The sequence below is a fragment of the Lepidochelys kempii genome, chromosome 1, assembly GCF_965140265.1.
Source record: "Lepidochelys kempii isolate rLepKem1 chromosome 1, rLepKem1.hap2, whole genome shotgun sequence".
Lineage (NCBI taxonomy): Eukaryota > Metazoa > Chordata > Testudines > Cheloniidae > Lepidochelys > Lepidochelys kempii.
In genome coordinates, this window is record NC_133256.1 from 307,545,383 (window position 1) to 307,566,874 (window position 21,492).

At 42.4% G+C, this 21,492-nt stretch overlaps 1 protein-coding gene across 3 annotated transcripts in view; it reads left to right on the forward strand.

Moving 5' to 3' along the window:
- Positions 1-4,174: 4,174 nt before the first annotated feature.
- The window catches only part of CPED1 (cadherin like and PC-esterase domain containing 1), a 217,317-nt gene continuing 199,999 nt past the window's right edge, over positions 4,175-21,492 (forward strand). For all 3 annotated transcript variants that reach the window (XM_073328194.1, XM_073328195.1, XM_073328196.1), the window contains exons 1-2: positions 4,175-4,297; positions 4,735-5,215. In XM_073328194.1, coding sequence (XP_073184295.1) covers positions 4,964-5,215 — 252 coding nt within the window. In that variant the 5' untranslated portion in view covers positions 4,175-4,297; positions 4,735-4,963. The remainder of the gene's footprint in view (positions 4,298-4,734; positions 5,216-21,492) is intronic.

The following is a 21,492-nucleotide window of genomic DNA, read 5'->3' on the forward strand; positions in this document are numbered from 1 at the left end:
GAAAGAGGTTCTGGCCCTTAGAATTACTTGTGTTGTGTTCTTAAATAAGAGAATGAATTCATGAGTTGACCATATAAAATTGCTTTTAAAAAAATCTTCTATTTATCTATTACTTTAAAAATGAAAATGGTGTATAAGTCTGTCATTCTAGTGAATTAAGAGTGTATAAACTTTGTTGTAAAATAATTCTCAATAATCAATGCATTTTACATATTATTTGCTGGTAATTTTAGTAACTACAGCCCCTTTTTCACTTAAATGATTGTTATCCTAGTTGTTCTGAAAAAGAGTTGTGAACATGTCTTCAAACTTATTATCTCCCTAGCAGTTTTGGCATGGTGAAACATTCATTGCTGGAAATGAGCAGCTATTAATGACTAAGGCCCAATCCTGCAAGCACTTACGCATGTGCTTAACTTGATTCATGTGAAGTTAGACTACTCACATGAGTAAAAGTAAGCAGGTAAGCGCCTAAATGCCTGAGCGTGCAACTGTCCAGTATAGCCAGATCCCTGTGCCCATCTGGAACCCTAGCTAAGTCTTTTCAGAATCCCAATCCCACCGCTGCCAATTCTTGTTAATTGTTAGTATGCCTGTGATTTTTCCCTTAATTGTTATCTGTTACTCTTGGCTTCCGATTTCAAGCTGAACTAGATGTGGGTGGAATTCCTGCTGTGGCCACGAGGGGCCACTGCTGGCAGATTTTGGCTGCAGAGGCCCCTAGTTCCAGGAAATCTGAGCTGTCCACTCACTACAGAGGAGGAAAAGAGACTGCTGCTGGAGGGGGGAGCAAACAGCAGAAAATCCTTGGTGAAGAGGCGGGTGAGGAGGAAGAGAGAGGGAGCCAGCCCAGAGAGCACCAAGCAGGTGCAATAGGAGCTGTAGCAGGAGGGAACTGCCCATACTAAGTGGAACAGCAGCTCCAGCTTCTGTCTACAGTTGACCAAGTTTTCAACATCAAAATGGTAGGGGCTGGGGTTAGCTTCTTGCTAAGAGTTTGGAAACTGGACATTACATATGTGTGGGTGTACATATAAATAATCTGTCTTCTAATTTCCGATCTGATATGACCTCTGGTTTTATTTATATACTATGTTGTAAAACTGTGGGCAACCACTAGCAGCCCCATGTGGCACTGTGAGCATGACCCACCTTAACTTCCCCTGGTTGGAGTAGCAACGGGTTCAGTTTAACAGCCCAGGACAAGAAGAAGCCAATACACACTAACAAACAGCACATTCCCTTTTAATAGCGTTTCAGGACAGAAGCAACTATAATATGCGGTTCATAAGGACCTCACCTCTGGACTCTGGTTCAGCTCCCAGACTTAAAGTTCACAAAGTCTCTAGTTAGATTGTAGGAGACTAGCCTGAGAGGCAAAAACTACCCCCTGCATGGCTTCTACTCCCCTCTCTCTTGCTCAGCTAGTTTTTTTCTGTTTATACAGCCCAGCCCTAGGGTGGGGCAGGGAGTCCTTGATTACAGCCCAGGCTGCCACTTAAGGGGGTGGGGCAGGTAGTACACTCCTTGACATATATATAATAAAATAAAGCTTGTAATTTTTGGCCTCTCAAGGCCTGATTCTGATCGTACTTACCCCTGTTATTGATACTCCCCTGTATGACTCCAGTGGAATTACCCATAATTTACATTTATGTCAGTGTAATCTGTGAAGTGTAAAAAATCAAAGAAATAAACAAGATGAGAACCAGGCCCATGGCGTGGAGCTGGAATCCTGTGGGCAGCTGTAAAAATAAGAAGAATCATGTTAGTTCCATTCTGCTGCTGGTTGAGATTGCCCTGAGCCTCACAAGAGGCAGGTACTCGAGCTCTTCTCTGGGAAGGAAACTACAGAAAATATAGAGAGAAATACTGGAGATGCTAGCCCACTCCTTGCTGCAGGTGGACAGAGTAGATTACCAGAGAACTGCTCCACAGCACAATCCAGGAGGTGGAGTGGTCCAATCGGTTCTCTGCTCTTCCCTGTCCCCATCATTGCAACACCATACCTGGGAAAGGGGAGAGGGAATGAGCAACCCCTGAAGTTGTCTCCCCCTACCAAGCCTGGAAGAGAGGAGTGAAGAACACCTGGAGGAGCAGAGGTGCACTGAGAGGTAAAGAGTTGCTGGGAGGGGTGGATATTTAATTAATGGGCTGGGGGAGAGGGAGATGGGGAGGGCAGAAATGTTATGGGGTGGGGAGAGTGCATAATTGCTGGGCTGAGGGTCAGGCAGATATGGGGTTTGGGGAGTAGGGATGACGCAGAATTAATTCATTAGAATTTTGGGGTGAAGCTGGAAGCCCTGCCTCAGCATTTTATACAGATCATTGTCATTTGATTACAGATGGGTCCTCCCATGAGAAAACTTGCAGCAGGGGCTGAAATCACCTTACTCCATACATTTGGGAGAGCTGGCAACATTTGGGAGAGCTGGGGGGGGGTTCAAAAAAATCAAAAGACAGACCAAAAAATGAGATTAAAAAAAATCTCACAATTTCTAGGGCCTGACTCATGATTGTTGAACTTTTAGGGTTGGTAATATTGCTAACCAGGATTCTGTATAGAGGGGCAACATGGAAAAAAGGCACGGAGATGGGGATGGGAGAGAAAAATGAACAGTGCATCAAGGGTTCCTTGTTCCTTTTTGTTCCTGCTGCTGGGATCTTATAACTACTGTGAAATCTAGTGGTCTTGCGTTTCTGGAAATGCTGTAAGAAGACAAGCACCCAGGTTCTTAGTCTGCATCCACCGTGCTCTGAGTGCAGCTGGAGGAGGAAGGCACAGAAGAACTTTGAGAGTCTGGGGCCAAGTCTAGGGCACTCAGGGTTTCTCCTATGCAAGGACAATCCCCAGCTAGATGGATTCACTGGCTTTCCAGCACTTTTGCTGGAGTGGAATAAGGCATCTGGAGGAGTGGCTGAGGATCTGAGGCTGTAGTGATATACTGCAGCAATGCACTGGAACTGACATTAGGAACTTTGAGTACCCCTGCGTTTCCCTGGTGAACGGAAGGGTGTTCTCTGTATGGAGCGAATACTTTCTCCGGTGGAGAGTGTGGATGACCTTTAGAATCCTTTTCTTGTTCTTGAACCTGGGAATCAATTTAAGACAATTTGTATGATTTTAATGCCAGAAATGAGACTAAAAATTCACGTACAGTCAACACACCATGCAGTAAATATTACAGGAATTGCTGTGATTAAGAAATAAACCAGAGACATCAGTTTTTAAGTTTGCTTGTATGGCATTTTTTAATATGCAAAGTGATTGCTTTAACTCGGACATTAGAAAAAATAGACTCCAAATCCAAATAAACACAACTACTTCAGACACAAGTATAAACATCGCTTCCCACAGCTGCACAAAGGGCTAATCTCAGTAAGATACTAGAGAAGTGGGATTGCTGTTCTGTATAACAGACTGACTCTCATTTTTCATATATATGAGAGAGTCTGGGTCCTGAGAATGTCCTTGTATCTTTTTTTCATATACAGTTAAGAATACAGAACAAAGTGCATGGGATATATATACAAATATTTTTAGCAAAAGGAACATTATCATATAAGCAGCTTAGGTTTGTGATGATCATGCTGAGCCGCTAAACTGTTTGAGTCTGTTCAGCCCTTGTCTTATGTCAGCAGAGGAAAGTAGTAACCAGGCACTTCTGTAGCTGAGATACTGAATGCTTTACTTGGAATCCTTCTGGCTGTCTTCCTTTCTTTCCTTCTTTACTGTTAAATAGGGGACATTTTCATGCAGTGATATTAAATACACTGTACACCACTGAGGTTACCACATACTGCCATGGCAGTGCTGGAAGTGATAGACACAAGTAAGTCTAGCTCATGGAAATGTTAACAATATGTTTGTAAAATTGGATTCAAATGCTGCATGTGATGGTTGGATTCTCCCCTACCTGCAAGGCTCTTTTCAATCTGAGTTGTTACAGTAACAGAAGACTTTTAAATAACTGTTGTGTGACTGTAATTTGGAAATACACATTTTATATGAGCAGGGACACTTCTTGTTTCTGATTCAGATCTAACATTGCTTTTCCAGTTCCCAATCTGTGCCTCTTCAGAGCTGAGTGAAGTTAGCCCCACCCCCTATGCAGTCCAGCCTTTCTTTATATGATGTCTGTGGCCCAACTGAGTTCAGATGGTGTATGCAGGACTGTGTGTATGTCTGTCTGTCTATCTGAGATGAGCTGGAGTCATAAAGCTGAGTTGTTCCAAGTGGTTTTAATCAGCAATCCATTCGGGGAGAATGGAAAACTTCTGTCAGGATAACAACTGAGTAAGTAAACATAACTTTGAACTCAAATCGGAACAAAACAAACCCAAAGGAAAGTCTTCATAGTCTGTCAGATTCCAGATAAATGTTCACTGAGAGCGGTGCATGCTGACAGGAAAAGGGCAATTTAAAAAGGACTGGAATGAAGGAAACAGTAAAAACAAAGTGGGGATTGAAAATGTAATAGGAAAAAAAAATCAAATGATTGCTGGCAAAACCTGGACAGTCTTCAGCCATGCAAGGCATATATTAAGTTTTACTTCTTGCTTCCTTGGATTCTATTGTGTGCCTGTAGTTTCTTCTGCAGAGCTGGAGTAAAGATTTCTGCTCCTCTACTGTTTGCACATCGGTCTGTTCTGCAAACTATGCATTGGAGAAAGGCTAAGTCTGGCTCATTAGTGAGACGATAATTGCTATTTGTTTGTTTGTGTTTTGCACAGGTTGGATTCTATTCCTGTAACCTTTATGAAGAGCTCTTTGGAGCACTTTCTGCCTTTTGAACCTATGACTTCTTGTTCGGCACCATGGGGGAGTTCAGCATCAGGAATGGGAAGAACTTGAATTAGTTGTGGAAAAACACTCCTTTGTCTTTTTCGTGCCGATGGAAAGTGGCTGCTGCGAATGTTCCTGTGATGTGGAAAAGGGCAAAGTGAAAAAGGCAAAGTGGTCATGGTTTGTGGGCAGATTCTCTCTCGCCTCAGGCTGTGTCGCCCTCGCCCCTTCCTTCTGGTGCTGGTGGTGGGTGTCTATCTTTTCTACCAGATCCTGCCACCTATACGGACCAAACGACTCCTTCTGGCAGTTTATAATGGGACTTCACCAAACAAACTAGCTGAGTCACAGCAAGAGAGATACAGGGAGGTCTCTTCAAGGCACACTCATTGCTTCCTCCCTTCCAGTAATTCACAAACAGTGAATAAGGTAAGTCAACTCAATGAGTGTGCTGCAGTTAGGTTTCAGAGTAACAGCCGTGTTAGTCTGTATTCGCAAAAAGAAAAGGAGTACTTGTGGCACCTTAGAGACTAACCAATTTATTTGAGCATGAGCTTTCGTGAGCTACAGCTCACTCAAGTGAGCTGTAGCTCACGAAAGCTCATGCTCAAATAAATTGGTTAGTCTCTAAGGTGCCACAAGTACTCCTTTTCTTTTTGCAGATAGGTTTGCCATCCTTTCAGGATTTGCGGGGAGTCTCCTGGAATTGGCATCGATCTCCCGGGGACTATTGAAAGCAATCTGGGAGATTTTAATAGGATATTTTAAGAAAATGACATTGTCATGTTAGAAAAAAAAAATCTCCCAGAATAGATTCAGTCAGAGTTGGCAACCCTAGCTGCAATAATGGCCTGGGATGAGTCCAGCAAGACCATTTATGTCCAACTAAAATTAACATTGAGTTTGAAGTGTGTACAAATAAGCATGTGAGTGACCTAGTGATAATGAAATACTTGTAAACACAGCCCATTAACTCGTTCCTCGGCACACTTTTATTGTCAAATGAATCCCTAATGCTTTGATTAAAGCATTGCATTATTTTTTTGACTCCATGGAAACTTCAGTCATCTTCTACTTGCTGTGCAGCACATATTTTGTTTTGTCTTTAGAAATGGGGTCAGGAACTTTATAGGACAGACATGTAAATCAAATTTCAGTGGGACTTCATAAAAATGACTGAGGCTAGTCATTAGCATAGACTCTTTCCCTCAAACATTTATTAGCACTGAGAACGTAGCTGTACTGTTTTGAAGTTATCTGCTCGTGCTTTTTGAACTTCACTGGGATTCTGGTGAAAAGCTAAAATAAACTGTATTTCTAAAACTTTCTTCTTGTTGTCAAATGACATGGACATTATTTACTCAGAAGGCTTTTGAACAGCAAATTTCTCTTTGTCTTTATGTTACCTGATCACATGTTTATTTTGTATAGTGTGGCTGAGATACGTATTAGAACGTTAGACAAATGCAGACCCTGTTACTTTTTTGTTGGCTGTTGTTACCGATGGCTTGTCAAGTGGTCCAGGCCACGCTAGTTGTATTTATTTTGGAATCTGTGATGAGCACTAGCACAATTGTATCAGGTTTTGTTGAATCCTGGAGGGTGTTGGTAATAGTTTCGGATGGATTTTGTTGTCAAATTACCATTATGGCAGCACTAGTACAAATAGAAACTATTAATGACTGTAAAGATTATTCGAGGACATATCTGTTGGGTGGCATCTGCATAAAGCAGTTTAGTTCAGACCTTTGAAAATAAAATATCTTATTTAGAAGACCTTTCACTGGTTTGCTTAGTTATACTTCACTCTGAAAGGTCAAAAGAATTGACTTTATGACAGCCATTGTAAAGAACATCTGTTGTGACAATTAAAAACAGATCGGGTTCAATAGCTTGCTTGAACCTTTAACCCATATGTGTGGAAGAATCCTCAGATTTATTTTTCAATTGTGAATTCAGATTTTTCTCATGGCTTCCAGAAATCTAGTCCAGAATTTAACTACCATAATTTTGTCTTTTAGTTGAATTTTAACTACTCTCTCTAAGTTTTCTTCAACTAGGTAACAAATACAATTAAATTTACAAACGCAATTCGTATATTTGGCAATGTAGTTGCATCATCTTCTATTTTGTGACTTTTCATGATTACGGATCTATTCTCTTTTGATTACTGTAGCCATAAACGCGGATGAGCATTTTATACTAAACAGCTTAATATTTGTAAGAGCTGGTGGGAGCAGCTGTGAAGCTTGGTTAACATGTTTGATGGATATTTCCTTCCCTGTTTTGATTTAACAAACATGCAGACTTAGCAACGGCTTCTGTGCTGGGGCAGTTTCGGTTGAGTGAGAAGTTTATGCTATTACAATATGCGGCATTTATTATCTTCCTGTATCCATAGATGTGACTACTGCATGCACATACTGAACCTATCGTATTTTTTAAATGCATCTTTTAACTGTCATAAAAATGTTTTTCAAGCATGTGCTGTTTTAACATACGTTCTCCTTATTATTCAGAAGGCCACCTACCGCTTGTTGGCTACATGTCTAAGAAGTTCCTGCGTGAGCCTTATGGAATGAAATGTCTTGCATGTGTGGTGGATGTTCTCGGTCTTTCTCTAGAACATCTTTAGATTGCATGACTAATCTCAGAGACTAGGAACAATGAAATCAGCCTTCCCCAAAAAATCTGCCATGGTGCTTCCGTGGTGTGCTCACAAACTGTGCACACATTTTTAGCCTAGAGCAAATTGTGATGGATGAACTTTTACATTGGTTTATTATGACAAGTACCCGGTGGTACCCATGGCAAATTTGTTATGCTTGAAATGTTACACTGGTTTATTATGCAATAGTAGGTGCACCCGTGGTAGTTAAGGTTGCAAAACAGTTTCAATTAAATCTCCCCCTTTTTTTTTTGCATATTCATGAATAAAGCTGGACAAATACTGCAAAATATTGTCCACATGCTCAACCACATTAATTAATTGACTTCAGTTGTGTGTAGTTACTGTGAATATTCTAGAAAATGATCTTACTGTCAAGAATCTTATGTTCACTAAAATGGCAATTTTCAGCATATATTGAAAGCAGGACCCTGAGTGAATATCATGCGTAGCACTGAAAGAAAATAAAAACCATGCCTGTGATGTTGTCCTTTAAATCACGGTAGGTGATTCTGATGCATCTGGGATGAGGAAACATCTTGTGTTGTGCTGCAGAATCTCCTCTGGCTTGTTCAGGGATAGTGTAGGTATAGGATCAGACTTTTCTTCAGTCAGAAAAACAGTTAGCGTGGTGTCAAACCTGGGAGTGGCAGGTTGGTCCTCGGCTTGTTATTGCAGCAGAGGACTCCCCTCCCCAAGTGTTATAAAACAGCAGTGGCAACAATTCCACTTGGTTACTACACATGCAATGAAATGCTACCTTGATTTGTGGGTCCACATAGCACAAATGACTTTAAGATGAAACCTGATGTCTTTTATGAACCAACCAGGGAAGCGCATTGGCAGGTTTCTGGAGATGTACAGTTTTGCTACTTACATCTCAGAGACTGGAATCTCTCTAATTGTTTAAAGCTGTTGTTTCCAAAAATGTGGATCAATATAATGCTAGAAAGTTGATGTGTCCATTTAGTATGTAAGTATGTCTTTAAGCCCATGCAATATTCACTGATTTGGAGTCACTGATTTGCCTTTCAGTATAATGCAAAAAAAAAAAAAAAAAAAATTAATGGCCAGAACACAGATTTGGGTAACAGTTTGGAAAGCTTGCCAGATCTCAAAGGCTGATCGTGCAGACCCATTTTTACAGGCACAATGGGCAAAACTTTGGTGCCTAAAATTAGGCACCTTGATCTGTAGCCAGGTTTTCGAAGGTGATGGGCACCCAGAGATATCATGCCACATATTTATGTGCTTACCTATAAATTTAGGAGACTTACTTTACGGACTTATTTCCGAGCCTCTTGTCCAATCATACTTAGCAGTTTGCTGTAGTGGTTTTTCATTTTCAAAACCATTTAGAACACAAACACCAAGATGTTCAAAAATGGGTGCCTAAAATTAGGTTCTTAAGACCATATTTAGGCAACTGCCTGATTTTCAGAATTGTTGAGCACCCAATAACTCCTAACTTTAGGCTATTATTTTGGAATACCTAGTTAGTAATTGAATTCCGCCTCACAACATGCTTCTGAAGAACTGTCTGTGTACGGTACATATATGCCCCTCATTATTATAGTATCTGAGCACTTCACAATGTTTAGTGATGTTATCCTCACAAGACCCCTGTGAGATAGGGAACTGAGGTGCAGAGAAACTAAGTGACTTTCTCAGTGTCATCTAGGAAGTCTGTAGCAGAGCAGGGAATTGAGCCCAGGTCTTCCAAGTCCTCAGCTCATGGGGACCGTCAACCACTGGACCATCCTACTTCTCATGTAATCACCCTCTTTTACCGGTGAAGTAATGAAGGCTAGAGTGGGGAGGCAGTATGAGTGCTGGAATTAGAACTCTGAAGTTCCTGGCTCCCAGTCCTGTGCTCAGACCACTAGCACACCTCTCATGAGAAGTAAATGTACAGCACAATGTGTGTGAAAATAGTTGTGCAGTGTTCATATAAGTAAACGGGATTAGGTTCAAGAGACTGAGGTGAAACTGACCTTAGTACAGAGAGCCTGCACAAGTTCCCATATTACACTTAAACTCAGTATCAAGGGATTAAGTGGGATTCAGATGGCAAAAAGGACCTTTTGTGGGGTGAATTTTGTCCTATGCTGAATTTGTTCCTTAAGATTATGTTCAGAGTTTTGCTATAACATAATTAGACAGAGAGGCTTCTCTTTGCACCAAAATAGTAGAAAACAATGTGGGAGAATGGAATTTATCCAGCATGGAATCCAGGGTTAACCACAGTGCCGCTGCCAGTGATGTGATTTAGCCAATTAAATTCATAGCCATGAGGTAGGGGATGAAACCAATTCACCCTAGTAGAGCAGCAAAACCTCTTCCTGCAATGTAGAATATAAAAATACTGGGGCAGTAAAGCAAAGTTATTTTTACACAAACGAGGAGGCAGAGATGCTGTGGTGGGAGGCAGTCGGGGAAGAGTGGAGACAAAGTTTTTTGATCACTCCTCAGTTTCATTGGGTTTGTCACATAGGAGGAGGAGAAGCTGTGGGAGGGGGGATGACAGCAGCTGGACAGGGAGGGAGAAAGCAGGTCTGATCTTGTTCACTTCACTCATGTGAGTAGTTCTATTAAAATCCATGGAACAGCTCTTGTGAATTAGCCAAGTGGGATTTGGTTTGTAGTCTGTCTGGGGTATAGCACTGGAATTTGGTTCCATGAACTGTATACAATCATGAAGCAAGGGAATTTTGAATGATAGCACTATGCTTCCATCTTGGTGATTGACTGCCAGCAACTCAAGCTTCACTTTTGTGGCTTATATCATCATCAGAAACTAACTATCAAAGTAAATCACCATAATTTACTTGCCTGTTCTATATTTATTCAGCAAACAATGGGAAGCAGAATCACATTCCAACCATTTCGATCCAAAACCCACTTCTTCCTGAGTGGGAAATCTTGTAGCATGTAAGCCAAAACATTTTAAATGCCTTCCAGAAAGCGAAACAGGAAATTAACTTCCCTGTAACAATGCAGGAAGTGTTTGAACTTAAAAGTGAAATAAAACAGTAACAAGAACACCTTATTTGTATTTGTATGCACTATGGTGCAAGTCAACAAAATGTGTAGAAGACTCCTTTGGAATTAAGGAAGACTCTCTAATGCCCCAAATGCTCAGCCTAAAGGATGGTGAAACTAATTCAAAGTTTTCTGTTATTTATTATTATTTGTATTGCAGTAGTTCTTAGGATTCCAAGGCATGGACCAGAACGCTGTCCTAGTAAGTGCTGTCTAAAAATCTAGATGGATCCACTCTTACGCTGCTGGTTCTCTTCTAACTGAAAGCAATGGGATTTAGTCAGTTCTCTGACCGCCTGTCTGTGTCATTGAAAATACTGTCATTGTTCACATAGGGCTTGATTCCTTTTCACATTGTGTTTCTTTTGAGGAGTTCCCGGTGTGTAAAGGGCCCATAAAGCCTGTTTAATTGGGTGACATACAGCTGGCACAGAAGATCTCTGTCACCCCTTTGCAGTATCCAACGCAGGCAGCATGTCAGGCAAAAGGGAATGTGGCCAGAGTGCTACTGTGCTCAAACTATTCCCAGTAGCTGGAATAGTCCCTGGAGGTTGTGAGCAGCTGTATGCCAGAGACAGCAATCCTGAGGCTTCCTGTAATTTACATTGTGGGGTAAAGGGGCCAAAATCAGGTAGTTTAAAAGGTGATGGGTCCTGCACTGGGAGGAGCTCAGCCAGACCTGAGAATCGGGGCCATTGTCTTCAGAAGAAGAGTTTAATTTGTCACAATGAAGTAATGATCAGTGAAATTCTGTAGCAACCATTCAAACTGTTTTTGCTTGCCTGTCAGACATGGATAATGCCTCAATATTTGTGGTGGTACACAATAAGCCAAGAATCTCAAAAACCTCCAAGGAACTGATTTCCCCTTTCAATTTTAAATATCTCAGCTAATTTCTTTTTGGCCAAAGCAACAACAGTATTTATGTAGTGTCTGAGCTAATTGCTGACCAGATTTCATATTTTAAACTGGAACAGCTTTAGGGTTATGTAAGTTAAAGAAAGACCAGTAAAATCTATTGTATTTTTATAGTAGCATAACCTAAAAAAATCCAAACCAATTTAAAGAAAAAAATGACAAAGGATTTTCTCCTAGGCAGACAATTTCCCCAGCCATTCTATAATACGCCTAAAGTAGATGCTCATTTTACAATAGAAAATAATTACATCATTTAGAGCTTTAGTATTATGTGAATCTAGTTGTTTTTGTAGTTCATTGAAAGCCTAAGCAACGTACATTTTGTTTTGGTTTTTAACCGAGCATACTTTTTTGAGAGTTGACCGAATAGGACACAAATATTTTCTTTCATTTCCCCTCCCTTCCCCCCCAGTTCATTATGTACATTTAAAACATAATTACAAACTCTTCTTTTACATACATTTATTCACTTGCTAGTCCATCATGGTTTCTTTAAACCTCACTTTGCAGATCATCTAAAACTGCATATCAAAGCTTAAGTAGGTGTCAGTGACTCTGTATAATGACAGGTTTCAGAGTAACAGCCCTGTTAGTCTGTATTTGCAAAAAGAAAAGGAGTACTTGTGGCACCTTAGAGACTAAAAAATTTATTTGAGCATAAGTTTTCATGAGCTACAGCTCACTTCATCGGAGGCATTCAGTGGAAAATACAGTGGGGAGATGTATATACATAGAGAACATGATACAATGGGTGTTAGTTACCATACACACTGTAACGAGAGTGATCAGGTAAGGTGAGCTGTTACCAGCAGGACAGTAGGGGGGAAAAAACCTTTTGTAGTGATAATCAAGGTGGGCCATTTCCAGCAGTTGACAAGGACGTCTGAGGAACAGCGGGGTGGGGTGAGGGGATGGGCGTGTGGGGGTGGAGGAAATAAACATGGGGAAATAGTTTTACTTTGTGTAATGACCGATCCACTCCCAGTCTTTATTCAAGCCTAAGTTAATTGTATCCAGTTTGCAAATTAATTCCAATTCAGCAGTCTCTCGTTGGAGTCTGCTTTTGAAGTTTTTTTGTTGAAGAATTGCAACTTTTAGGTCTGTAATCGAGTGACCAGAGAGATTGAAGTGTTCTCTGATTGGTTTTTGAATGTTATAATTCTTGACGTCTGATTTGTGTCCATTTATTCTTTTACACAGAGACTGTCCAGTTTGGCCAATGTACATGGCAGAGGGGCATTGCTGGCACATGATGGCATAGATCACATTGGTAGATGTGCAGGTGAATGAGCCTCTGATAGTGTGGCTGATGTGATTAGGCCCTATGATGGTGTTCCCTGAATAGATATGTGGACACAGTTGGCAACAGGCTTTGTTGCAAGGATAGGTTCCTGGGTTAGTGGTTCTGTTGTGTGGTGTGCGGTTGCTGGTGAGTATTTGCTTCAGGTTGGGGGGCTGTCTGTAAGCAAGGACTGGCCTGTCTCCCAAGATCTGTGAGAGTGATGGGTCGTCCTTCAGGATAGGTTGTAGATCCTTGATGTTGCGCTGGAGAGGTTTTAGTTGGGGGCTGAAGGTGATGGCTAGTGGCGTTCTGTTATTTTCTTTGTTGGGCCTGTCCTGTAGTAGGTAACTTCTGGGTACTCTTCTGGCTCTGTCAATCTGTTTCGTCACTTCAGCAGGTGGGTATTGTAGTTGTAAGAATGCTATATAGAGATCTCGTAGGTGTTTGTCTCTGAGGGGTTGGAGCAAATGCTGTTGTATCAAAGAGCTTGGCTGTAGACAATGGATCATGTGGTGTGGTCTGGATGAAAGCTGGAGGCATGTAGGTAGGTATAGCGGTCAGTAGGTTTCCGGTATAGGGTGGTGTTTATGTGACCATCGCTTATTAGCACCGTAGTGTCCAGGAAGTGGATCTCTTGTGTGGACTGGTCCAGGCTGAGGTTGATAGTGGGATGGAAATTGTTGAAATCATAGTGGAATTCCTCAAGGGCTTCTTTTCCATGGGTCCAGATGATGAAGATGTCATCAATGTAGTGCAAGTAGAGTAGGGGCATTAGGGGACGAGAGCTGAGGAAGCGTTGTTCTAAGTCAGCCATAAAAGTGTTGGCATACTGTGGGGCCATGCGGGTACCCATAGCAGTGCCGCTGATTTGAAGGTATACATTGTCCCCAAATGTGAAATAGTTATGGGTGAGGACAAAGTCACAAAGTTCAGCCACCAGGTTTGCCGTGACATTATTGGGGATAGTGTTCCTGATGGCCTGTAGTCCATCTTTGTGTGGAATGTTCGTGTAGAGGGCTTCTACATCCATAGTGGCTAGGATGGTGTTTTCAGGAAGATCACCGATGGATTGTAGTTTCCTCAGGAAGTCCGTGGTGTCTCGAAGATAGCTGGGAGTGCTGGTAGCGTAGAGCCTGAGGAGGGAGTCTACATAGCCAGACAATCCTGCTGTCAGGGTGCCAATGCCTGAGATGATAGGGCGTCAAGGATTTCCAGGTTTATGGATCTTGGGTAGCAGATAGAATACCCCTGGTCGGGGTTCCAGGGGTGTGTCTGTGCAGATTTGTTCTTGTGCTTTTTCAGGGAGTTTCTTGAGCAAATGCTGTAGTTTCTTTTGGTAACCCTCAGTGGGATCAGAGGGTAATGGCCTGTAGAAAGTGGTGTTGGAGAGTTGCCTAGCAGCCTCTTGTTTATATTCCGACCTATTCATGATGACGACAGCACCTCCTTTGTCAGCCTTTTTGATTATGATGTCAGAGTTATTTCTGAAGCTGTGGATGGCATTGTGTTCTGCACAGCTGAGGTTATGGGGCAAGTGATGTTGCTTTTCCACAATTTCAGCCCGTGCACATCGGCGGAAGAACTCTATGTAGAAGTCCAGTCTGTTGTTTCGACCTTCAGGAGGAGTCCACCCAGAATCCTTCTTTTTGTAGTCTTGGTAGGAAGGTCTCTGTGGGTTAGTATGTTGTTCAGAGGTGTGTTGGAAATATTCCTTGAGTTGGAGACGTCGAAAATAGGATTCTAGGTCACCACAGAACTGTATCATGTTCGTGGGGGTGGAGGGGCAGAAGGAGAGGCCCTGAGATAGGACAGATTCTTCTGCTGGGCTGAGAGTATAGTTGGATAGATTAACAATATTGCTTGGTGGATTAAGGGAACCACTATTGTGGCCCCTTGTGGCATGCAGTAGTTTAGATAGTTTAATGTCCTTTTTCTTTTGCAGAGAAGCAAAGTGTGTGTTGTAAATGGCTTGTCTAGTTTTAGTAAAGTCCAGCCACGAGAAATTTTGTGTGGAAGGTTGTTTTTTATGAGAGTATCCAGTTTTGAGAGCTCATTCTTAATCTTTCCCTGTTTGCTGTAGAGGATGTTGATCAGGTGGTTCCGCAGTTTCTTTGAGAGCGTGTGGCACAAGCTGTCAGCATAGTCTGTGTGGTATGTAGATTGTAATGGATTTTTTACCTTCAGTCCTTTTGGTATGGTGTCCATCTGTTTGCATTTGGAAAGGAAGATGATGTCTGTATCTGTATGAGTTTTTTCATGAAGTTGATAGATTTCCACTTCATATGGCTAAATTCAGTGCCTTGCATAATGACAGGTTTCAGAGTAGCACCGTGTTAGTCTGTATCTGCAAAAAGAAAAGGAGTACTTGTGGCACCTTAGAGACTAACAAATTGATTTGAGCATGAGCTTTCGTGAGCTACAGCTCACTTCATCGGATGCATCCATGTTTGTTTTGTAGAACTGGGGCCAGAGATGCTGTTCACTAGTTCCTTTTACATGGGTGCACATGTAGTAAATCCACCTGCTAACAAAGAATCTGAAATTTCTAATCTGGGAAGAAAAACCTTTATTAAACTAGCTTTAAAACAGAAACTTGTCTTCATTTCAAAATTATTTTTGAATATTCCAAAGGCAGTTAATTCACCTTCTGGACTAATCCCACCACACAGTCAAGCTATCGGAGTACCAAAAAGAGTCAAAGCGGTAAAATGATACAGTATTTGAACAGATTATTTTAATCTGTTGAGTTCTGCTCCTTTTATGCCAAGTCTCAGCCCAGAGTGAATTTTTATGGCTGAGAAAAAGGGTTTATAGAAGCAAAACTGGCAAACCCTAACTTTAGAAATATGAATGTTGTTGCTATAATATTGGAAATTCTGACAGACTCCTACTGGTAACTAGATCAACGTGGATAGTGACGTAATGTATTTTATATAGAGTACTGGAAACAAATATGGGATCACTTGCTGCATAAGGGAAACGTTATTTAATTTGGCCAATTTGTTGTTAATACAATGCAACTATAGGTTTTTTTAAAAACCCTACCCTCACTTGTTAAGAAAACAGAGAGGAAGTTGTACATGTGTATAGGAATGCAGAGTGCTCCGAAAATACAGGGGTGAGGAAATAAATTTGGGAGCACTGCACATGGATCTTGAAAAAAGGGGAGAAATAGCGTTGAGCTTTCTCTTATATTATTTAATAGCATCAGCTTAAACGTCAGGTCATGCTGCTACATTCAGAATTCTCAAAATCTGACTCCCACAGATCCCATCATCCTAAATTGAATTTTTGTGAAAGTCAGTTGATAGAAATGCCATTTATTTAATAGTTAAACTACAGGAGTTATGGAGGACGACCCTTCAGAGTGCACCACTAGTTGATTTACTTGGTTCTTATTGCTTTAGTTTTGGCTGTATGTGTGTGGTGGGAAATGTTAGCGACCAACAACCTGAAGGACTTATTTTTTTGAAAGTTTCTCTGATGTGTGTAGCCCGAACAAGATCTCCAAGGCAACTGGACATGTCCGTAGTGGTAGATTCTGTTTGTGTGGAAAATCTATATCAGAACCCATTTTATCACTGGTTTCCAGAGGCAGCAATGAATATGGAAGGTTTCTGTCTAGGTACTTTAGAAAGGCAGTGCTGGATGTTTTCGCCAGAAGTGCTTTTTTATGTAAAGTTTGTTGTTTGAACTGTTTTTTTGATGAATATCAGTGTCCCTAATGAGCAATAGGAACAGTGTCTGGCCATCTTCCAGTTACAGCACTTTTAAAAACATTTGCCTAAGAACTGAAGCCTGCTTCATTGCTCCGTTGTAACTGCGGTCTTTCATCTCTCTCTCTCTCTGACTGCATTGTGTTTAATTGGTGTATTGGCATATTTGTAAGGTTAGTGTGTTATAAATATTCCAGCTAATCCATAGCCTAGGGAAGATTCCGTGTGCAGTACAACTGAAGTCCAAGAGGGAGGGAGGAGAAGTTTGGCAATACCAGGAGCCATCTTGCTCCTTCCGATGGGAGCATATCATCATAAGGACGGTTTAGGATGGCATCAGAGTTGGCATGGGCTGAGGCCTCCAAGCCCAGGGACCAGAGAATTCACTGGAAAGGCACTCCTAGATCTATAGAGGATCTATAGAAGATAGCCTGTCTGTGTCTACCACAGTGGGGCCCTCTGCCCTGGAAGCACTGCTCCTTCAGGAGCCATGTGGCAGACTTCCCATGTATCTGCTTCATAGGAGACATAGAGCGGACTCTGCAGAAGTATAATCCTTCAGTGGGATTTTCAAACAGAGCTCTCCTGGCTGAGCAGGGAATGGTGCCACACAGATTCTAGGCCTCTGCCCCATTCTGACTGAGCAGTGTTTGATACAAGCCTGTTCATTTTTGTTGCCCTCCACTGAAATCTCTCCAATTTGTCCACATCCCTTCTCCAGTGGGGGGACCAAAACTGGAGGCAGTACTCCAGGTGTGGCCTCACCAGTGCTGAATAGAGGGTGTCAAGGTTCCTCCCTCACTCTGAACTCTAGGGTACAGATGTGGGGACCTGCATGAAAAACCTCCTAAGCTTATCTTTACCAGCTTAGGTCAAAACTTCCCCAAGGTACAAAATATTCCACCCGTTGTCCTTGGATTGGCTGCTACCACCACCAAACTAATACTGGTTACTGGGGAAGAGCTGTTTGGACGCGTCTTTCCCCCCCAAAATACTTCCCAAAACCTTGCACCCCACTTCCTGGACAAGGTTTGGTAAAAAGCCTCACCAATTTGCCTAGGTGACTACAGACCCAGACCCTTGGATCTTAAGAACAATGAACAATCCTCCCAACACTTGCACCCCCCCTTTCCTGGGAAATGTTGGATAAAAAGCCTCACCAATTTGCATAGGTGACCACAGACCCAAACCCTTGGATCTGAGAACAATGAAAAAGCATTCAGTTTCTTACAAGAAGACTTTTAATAAAAATAGAAGTAAATAGAGGTAAAGAAATCCCCCCTGTAAAATCAGGATGGTAGATATCTTACAGGGTAATTAGCTTCAAAAACATAGAGAACCCCTCTAGGCAAAACCTTAAGTTACAAAAAAGATACACAGACAGAAATAGTTATTCTATTCAGCACAGTTCTTTTCTCAGCCATTTAAAGAAATCATAATCTAACACATGCCTAGCTAGATTACTTACTAAAAGTTCTAAGACTCCATTCCTGGTCTATCCCCGGCAGAAAACCAGTATCTAGACAGACACACAGACCCTTTTTTTCTCTCCCTCCTCCCAGCTTTTGAAAGTATCTTGTCTCCTCATTGGTCATTTTGGTCAGGTGCCAGGGAGGTTACCTTTAGCTTCTTAACCCTTTACAGGTGAGAGGAGCTTTCCCCTGGCCAGGAGGGATTTCAAAGGGGTTTACCCTTCCCTTTATATTTATGACAGAGGGGAAAAATCACTTCCCTTGATTTGCTGGCAACACTCCTACTAATACAGCCCAATATGCCGTTGGTCTTCTTGGCAACGAGGGCACACTGCTGACTCATATCTAGCTTCTTATTCACTGTAATCCCAAGGTCCTTTTCTGCAGAACTGCTGCTTAGCCAGTTGGTCCCCAGCCTGCAGAGGTGCATGTGATTCTTCCTTCCTAAGTGCAGGACTCTGCACTTGTCCTTGTTGAACCTCATCAGATTTCTTTTGGCCCAATCCTCCAATTTGTCTAGGTCACTCTGGACCCTATCCCTACCCTCCAGCTTATCTACCTCTCCCCACAGTTTAGTGTCATCTGCGAATTTGCTGAGGGTTAATTAATGGCAATTAATCCCATCATCCAGATCATTGATAAAGATGTTGAACAAAACCGGCCCCAGGACCGACCCCTGGGGTACTCCGCTTGATACTGGCTGCCAACTAGACATCAAGCTGTTGATTACTACCCGTTGAGCCCGACAATCAAACCAGCTTTTATCCACCTTATAGTCCATTCATCCAATCCATACTTTTTTAACTTGCTGGCAAGAATACTCACTCCCAGATCTAGCACTGGCCCCTGTCCTCCCTCAACCACATCCACAGATGATTCAGAAAAGCAGTCTTTGACAGCTTCAGGGAACTGATGGGCAGGATCCCCTGGGAGAATAACATGAGGGGGAAAGGAGTCCAGGATTGCTGGCTGTATTTTCAAGAATCCTTTTTGAGGTTACAGGGACAAACCATCCTGATGTGTAGAAAGAATAGTAAATATGACAGGCGACCAGCTTGGCTTAACAGTGAAATCCTTGCTGATCTTAACCACAAAAAAGAAGCTTACAAGAAGTGGAAGATTGGACAAATGACCAGGGAGGAGTATAAAAATATTGCTCGGGCATGCAGGAGTGAAATCAGGAAGGGCAAATCACACCTGGAGTTGCAGCTGGCAAGAGATGTTAAGGGTAACAAGAAGGGTTTCTTCAGGTATGTTAGCAACAAGAAGAAAGTCAAGGAAAGTGTGATCGCCTTACTGAATGAGGGAGGCAACCTAGTGACCTAGTGAGGATGTGGTAAAAGCTAATATACTCAATGCTTTTTTTTTGCCTCTGTCTTCATGAACAAGGTCAGCTCCCAGACTGCTGCACTGGGCAGCCCAGCATGGGGAGGAGGTGACCAGCCCTGTGGAGAAAGAAGTGGTTCGGGACTATTTAGAAAAGCTGGATGAGCACAAGTCCATGGGGCCGGATGCGCTGCATCCGAGAGTGCTAAAGGAGTTGGCGGATGTGATTGCAGAGCTATTGGCCATTATCTTTGAAAACTCATGGCGATCGGGGGAGGTCCCGGATGACTGGAAAAAGACTAATGTAGTGCCCATCTTTAAAAAAGGGAAGGAGGAGGATCCTGGAAACTACAGGTCAGTCAGCCTCACCTCAGTCCCTGGAAAAGTCATGGAGCAGGTCCTCAAGGAATCAATTCTGAAGCACTTAGAGAAGAGGAAAGTAATCAGGAACAGTCAGCATGGATTCACCAAGGGCAAGTCATGCCTTCTATGACAAGATAACTGGCTCTGTGGATGAGGGGAAATCAGTGGACGTGTTGTTCCTTGACTTTAGCAAAGCTTTTGATACAGTCTCCCACAGTATTCTTGCCAGCAAGTTAAAGAAGTATGGGCTGAATCAATGCATTATAAGGTGGATAGAAAGCTGGCTAGATTGTCGGGCTCAACGAGTAGTGATCCATGGTTCCAGGTCTTGTTGGCAGCCGGTATCAAGTGGAGTGCCCCAAGGGTCGGTCCTTGGGCCGGTTTTGTTCAATATCTTCATTAATGATCTGGTGGATGGTGTGGATTGCACCCTCAGCTAGTTTCCAGATGACACTAAACTGGGAGGAGAGGTAGATACGCTGGAGGGGCAGGGACAGGATACAGAGGGCCCTAGACAAATTGGAGGATTGGGCCAAAAGAAATCTGATGAGGTTCAACAAGGACAAGCGCAGAGTCCTGCACTTAGGAAGGAAGAATCCCATGCACCACTACAGGCTAGGGACCGAATGGCTCGGCAGCAGTTCTGCAGAAAAGGACCTAGGGGTTACAGTGGACGAGAAGCTGGATAGGAGTCAACAGTGTGCCCTTGTTGCCAAGAAGGCCAATGGCATTTTGGAATGTATATGTAGGAGCATTGTCAGCAGATCGAGGGACGTGATCATTCCCCTCTATTCAACATTGGTGAGGCCTCATCTGGAGTACTGTGTCCAGTTTTGGGCCCCACACTAGAAGAGGGATGTGGAAAAAATTGGAAAACGTCCAGCGGAGGGCAACAAAAATTATTAGGGGACAGGAACACATGACTTATGAGGAGAGGCTGAGGGAATTGGGATTGTTTAGTTTGCAGAAGAGAAGAATGAGGGGGGATTTGATAGCTGCTTTCAACTACCTGAAAGGGGGTTCCAAAGAGGATGGATCTAGACTGTTCTCAGTGGTAGCAGATGACAGGAATGAGGAGTAATGGTCTCAAGTTGCAGTGGGGGAGGTTTAGGTTGGATATTAGGAAAACTTTTTCACTAGGAGGGTGGTGAAACACTGGAATGCGTTACCTGGGGAGGTGGTGGAATCTCCTTCCTTAAAAGTTTTTAAGGTCAGGCTTGACAAAGCCCTGGCTGGGATGATTTAGTTGGGGATTGATCCTGCTTTGAGCAGGGGGTTGGACTAGATGACCTCCTGAGGTCTCTTCCAACCCTGATATTCTATGATTCTATGATTCATAGACCTCCACAGGTATCTAACATGAGGTGGCATCATCCAACATAACACTTATCCAGCAGGGGGATAAAATAAGGAAGCATTGGTGTAGCAGAAAGAAAGTAACAGCTCTATGCTCACTAATGTTGGTCAGTAGGGCTTAAATTAAAAAGCATTAAATAACATTAAAAGAGAAAACAGTTCTCAAAACCACCAGCTAGTAACAGTTCCCTTTCTGATTTAGTATCTAGAGTGGTTCAGGCTCCTATATGACCACCTTCCCCTTCAGAGGGCGTCAATGATTTAATAATAGGTTACACCAAAACATCTGAGTCAAGTGGATAGGATGCTAGACTCTGAAAACCTGAGTTACATTCCTGTCTCTACCACCAAGCTGATGGATGACCTGGGGCAAGTCATTCACCTCGGTGTGCTGCAATCTTCAAATCTGTAAAATGGGGATAATGATATATAGTCTTCTTTGTCAAATTCTTTGAGATCTCTGGAGGAGAGCAATATAAGGAGCTAAATATTATCACCATCATATTAAAAAGTCCTCCTTAAGCAGAGTTTCTGAAGTGTAAGGGTTCAAAGTTCCTCTAAGG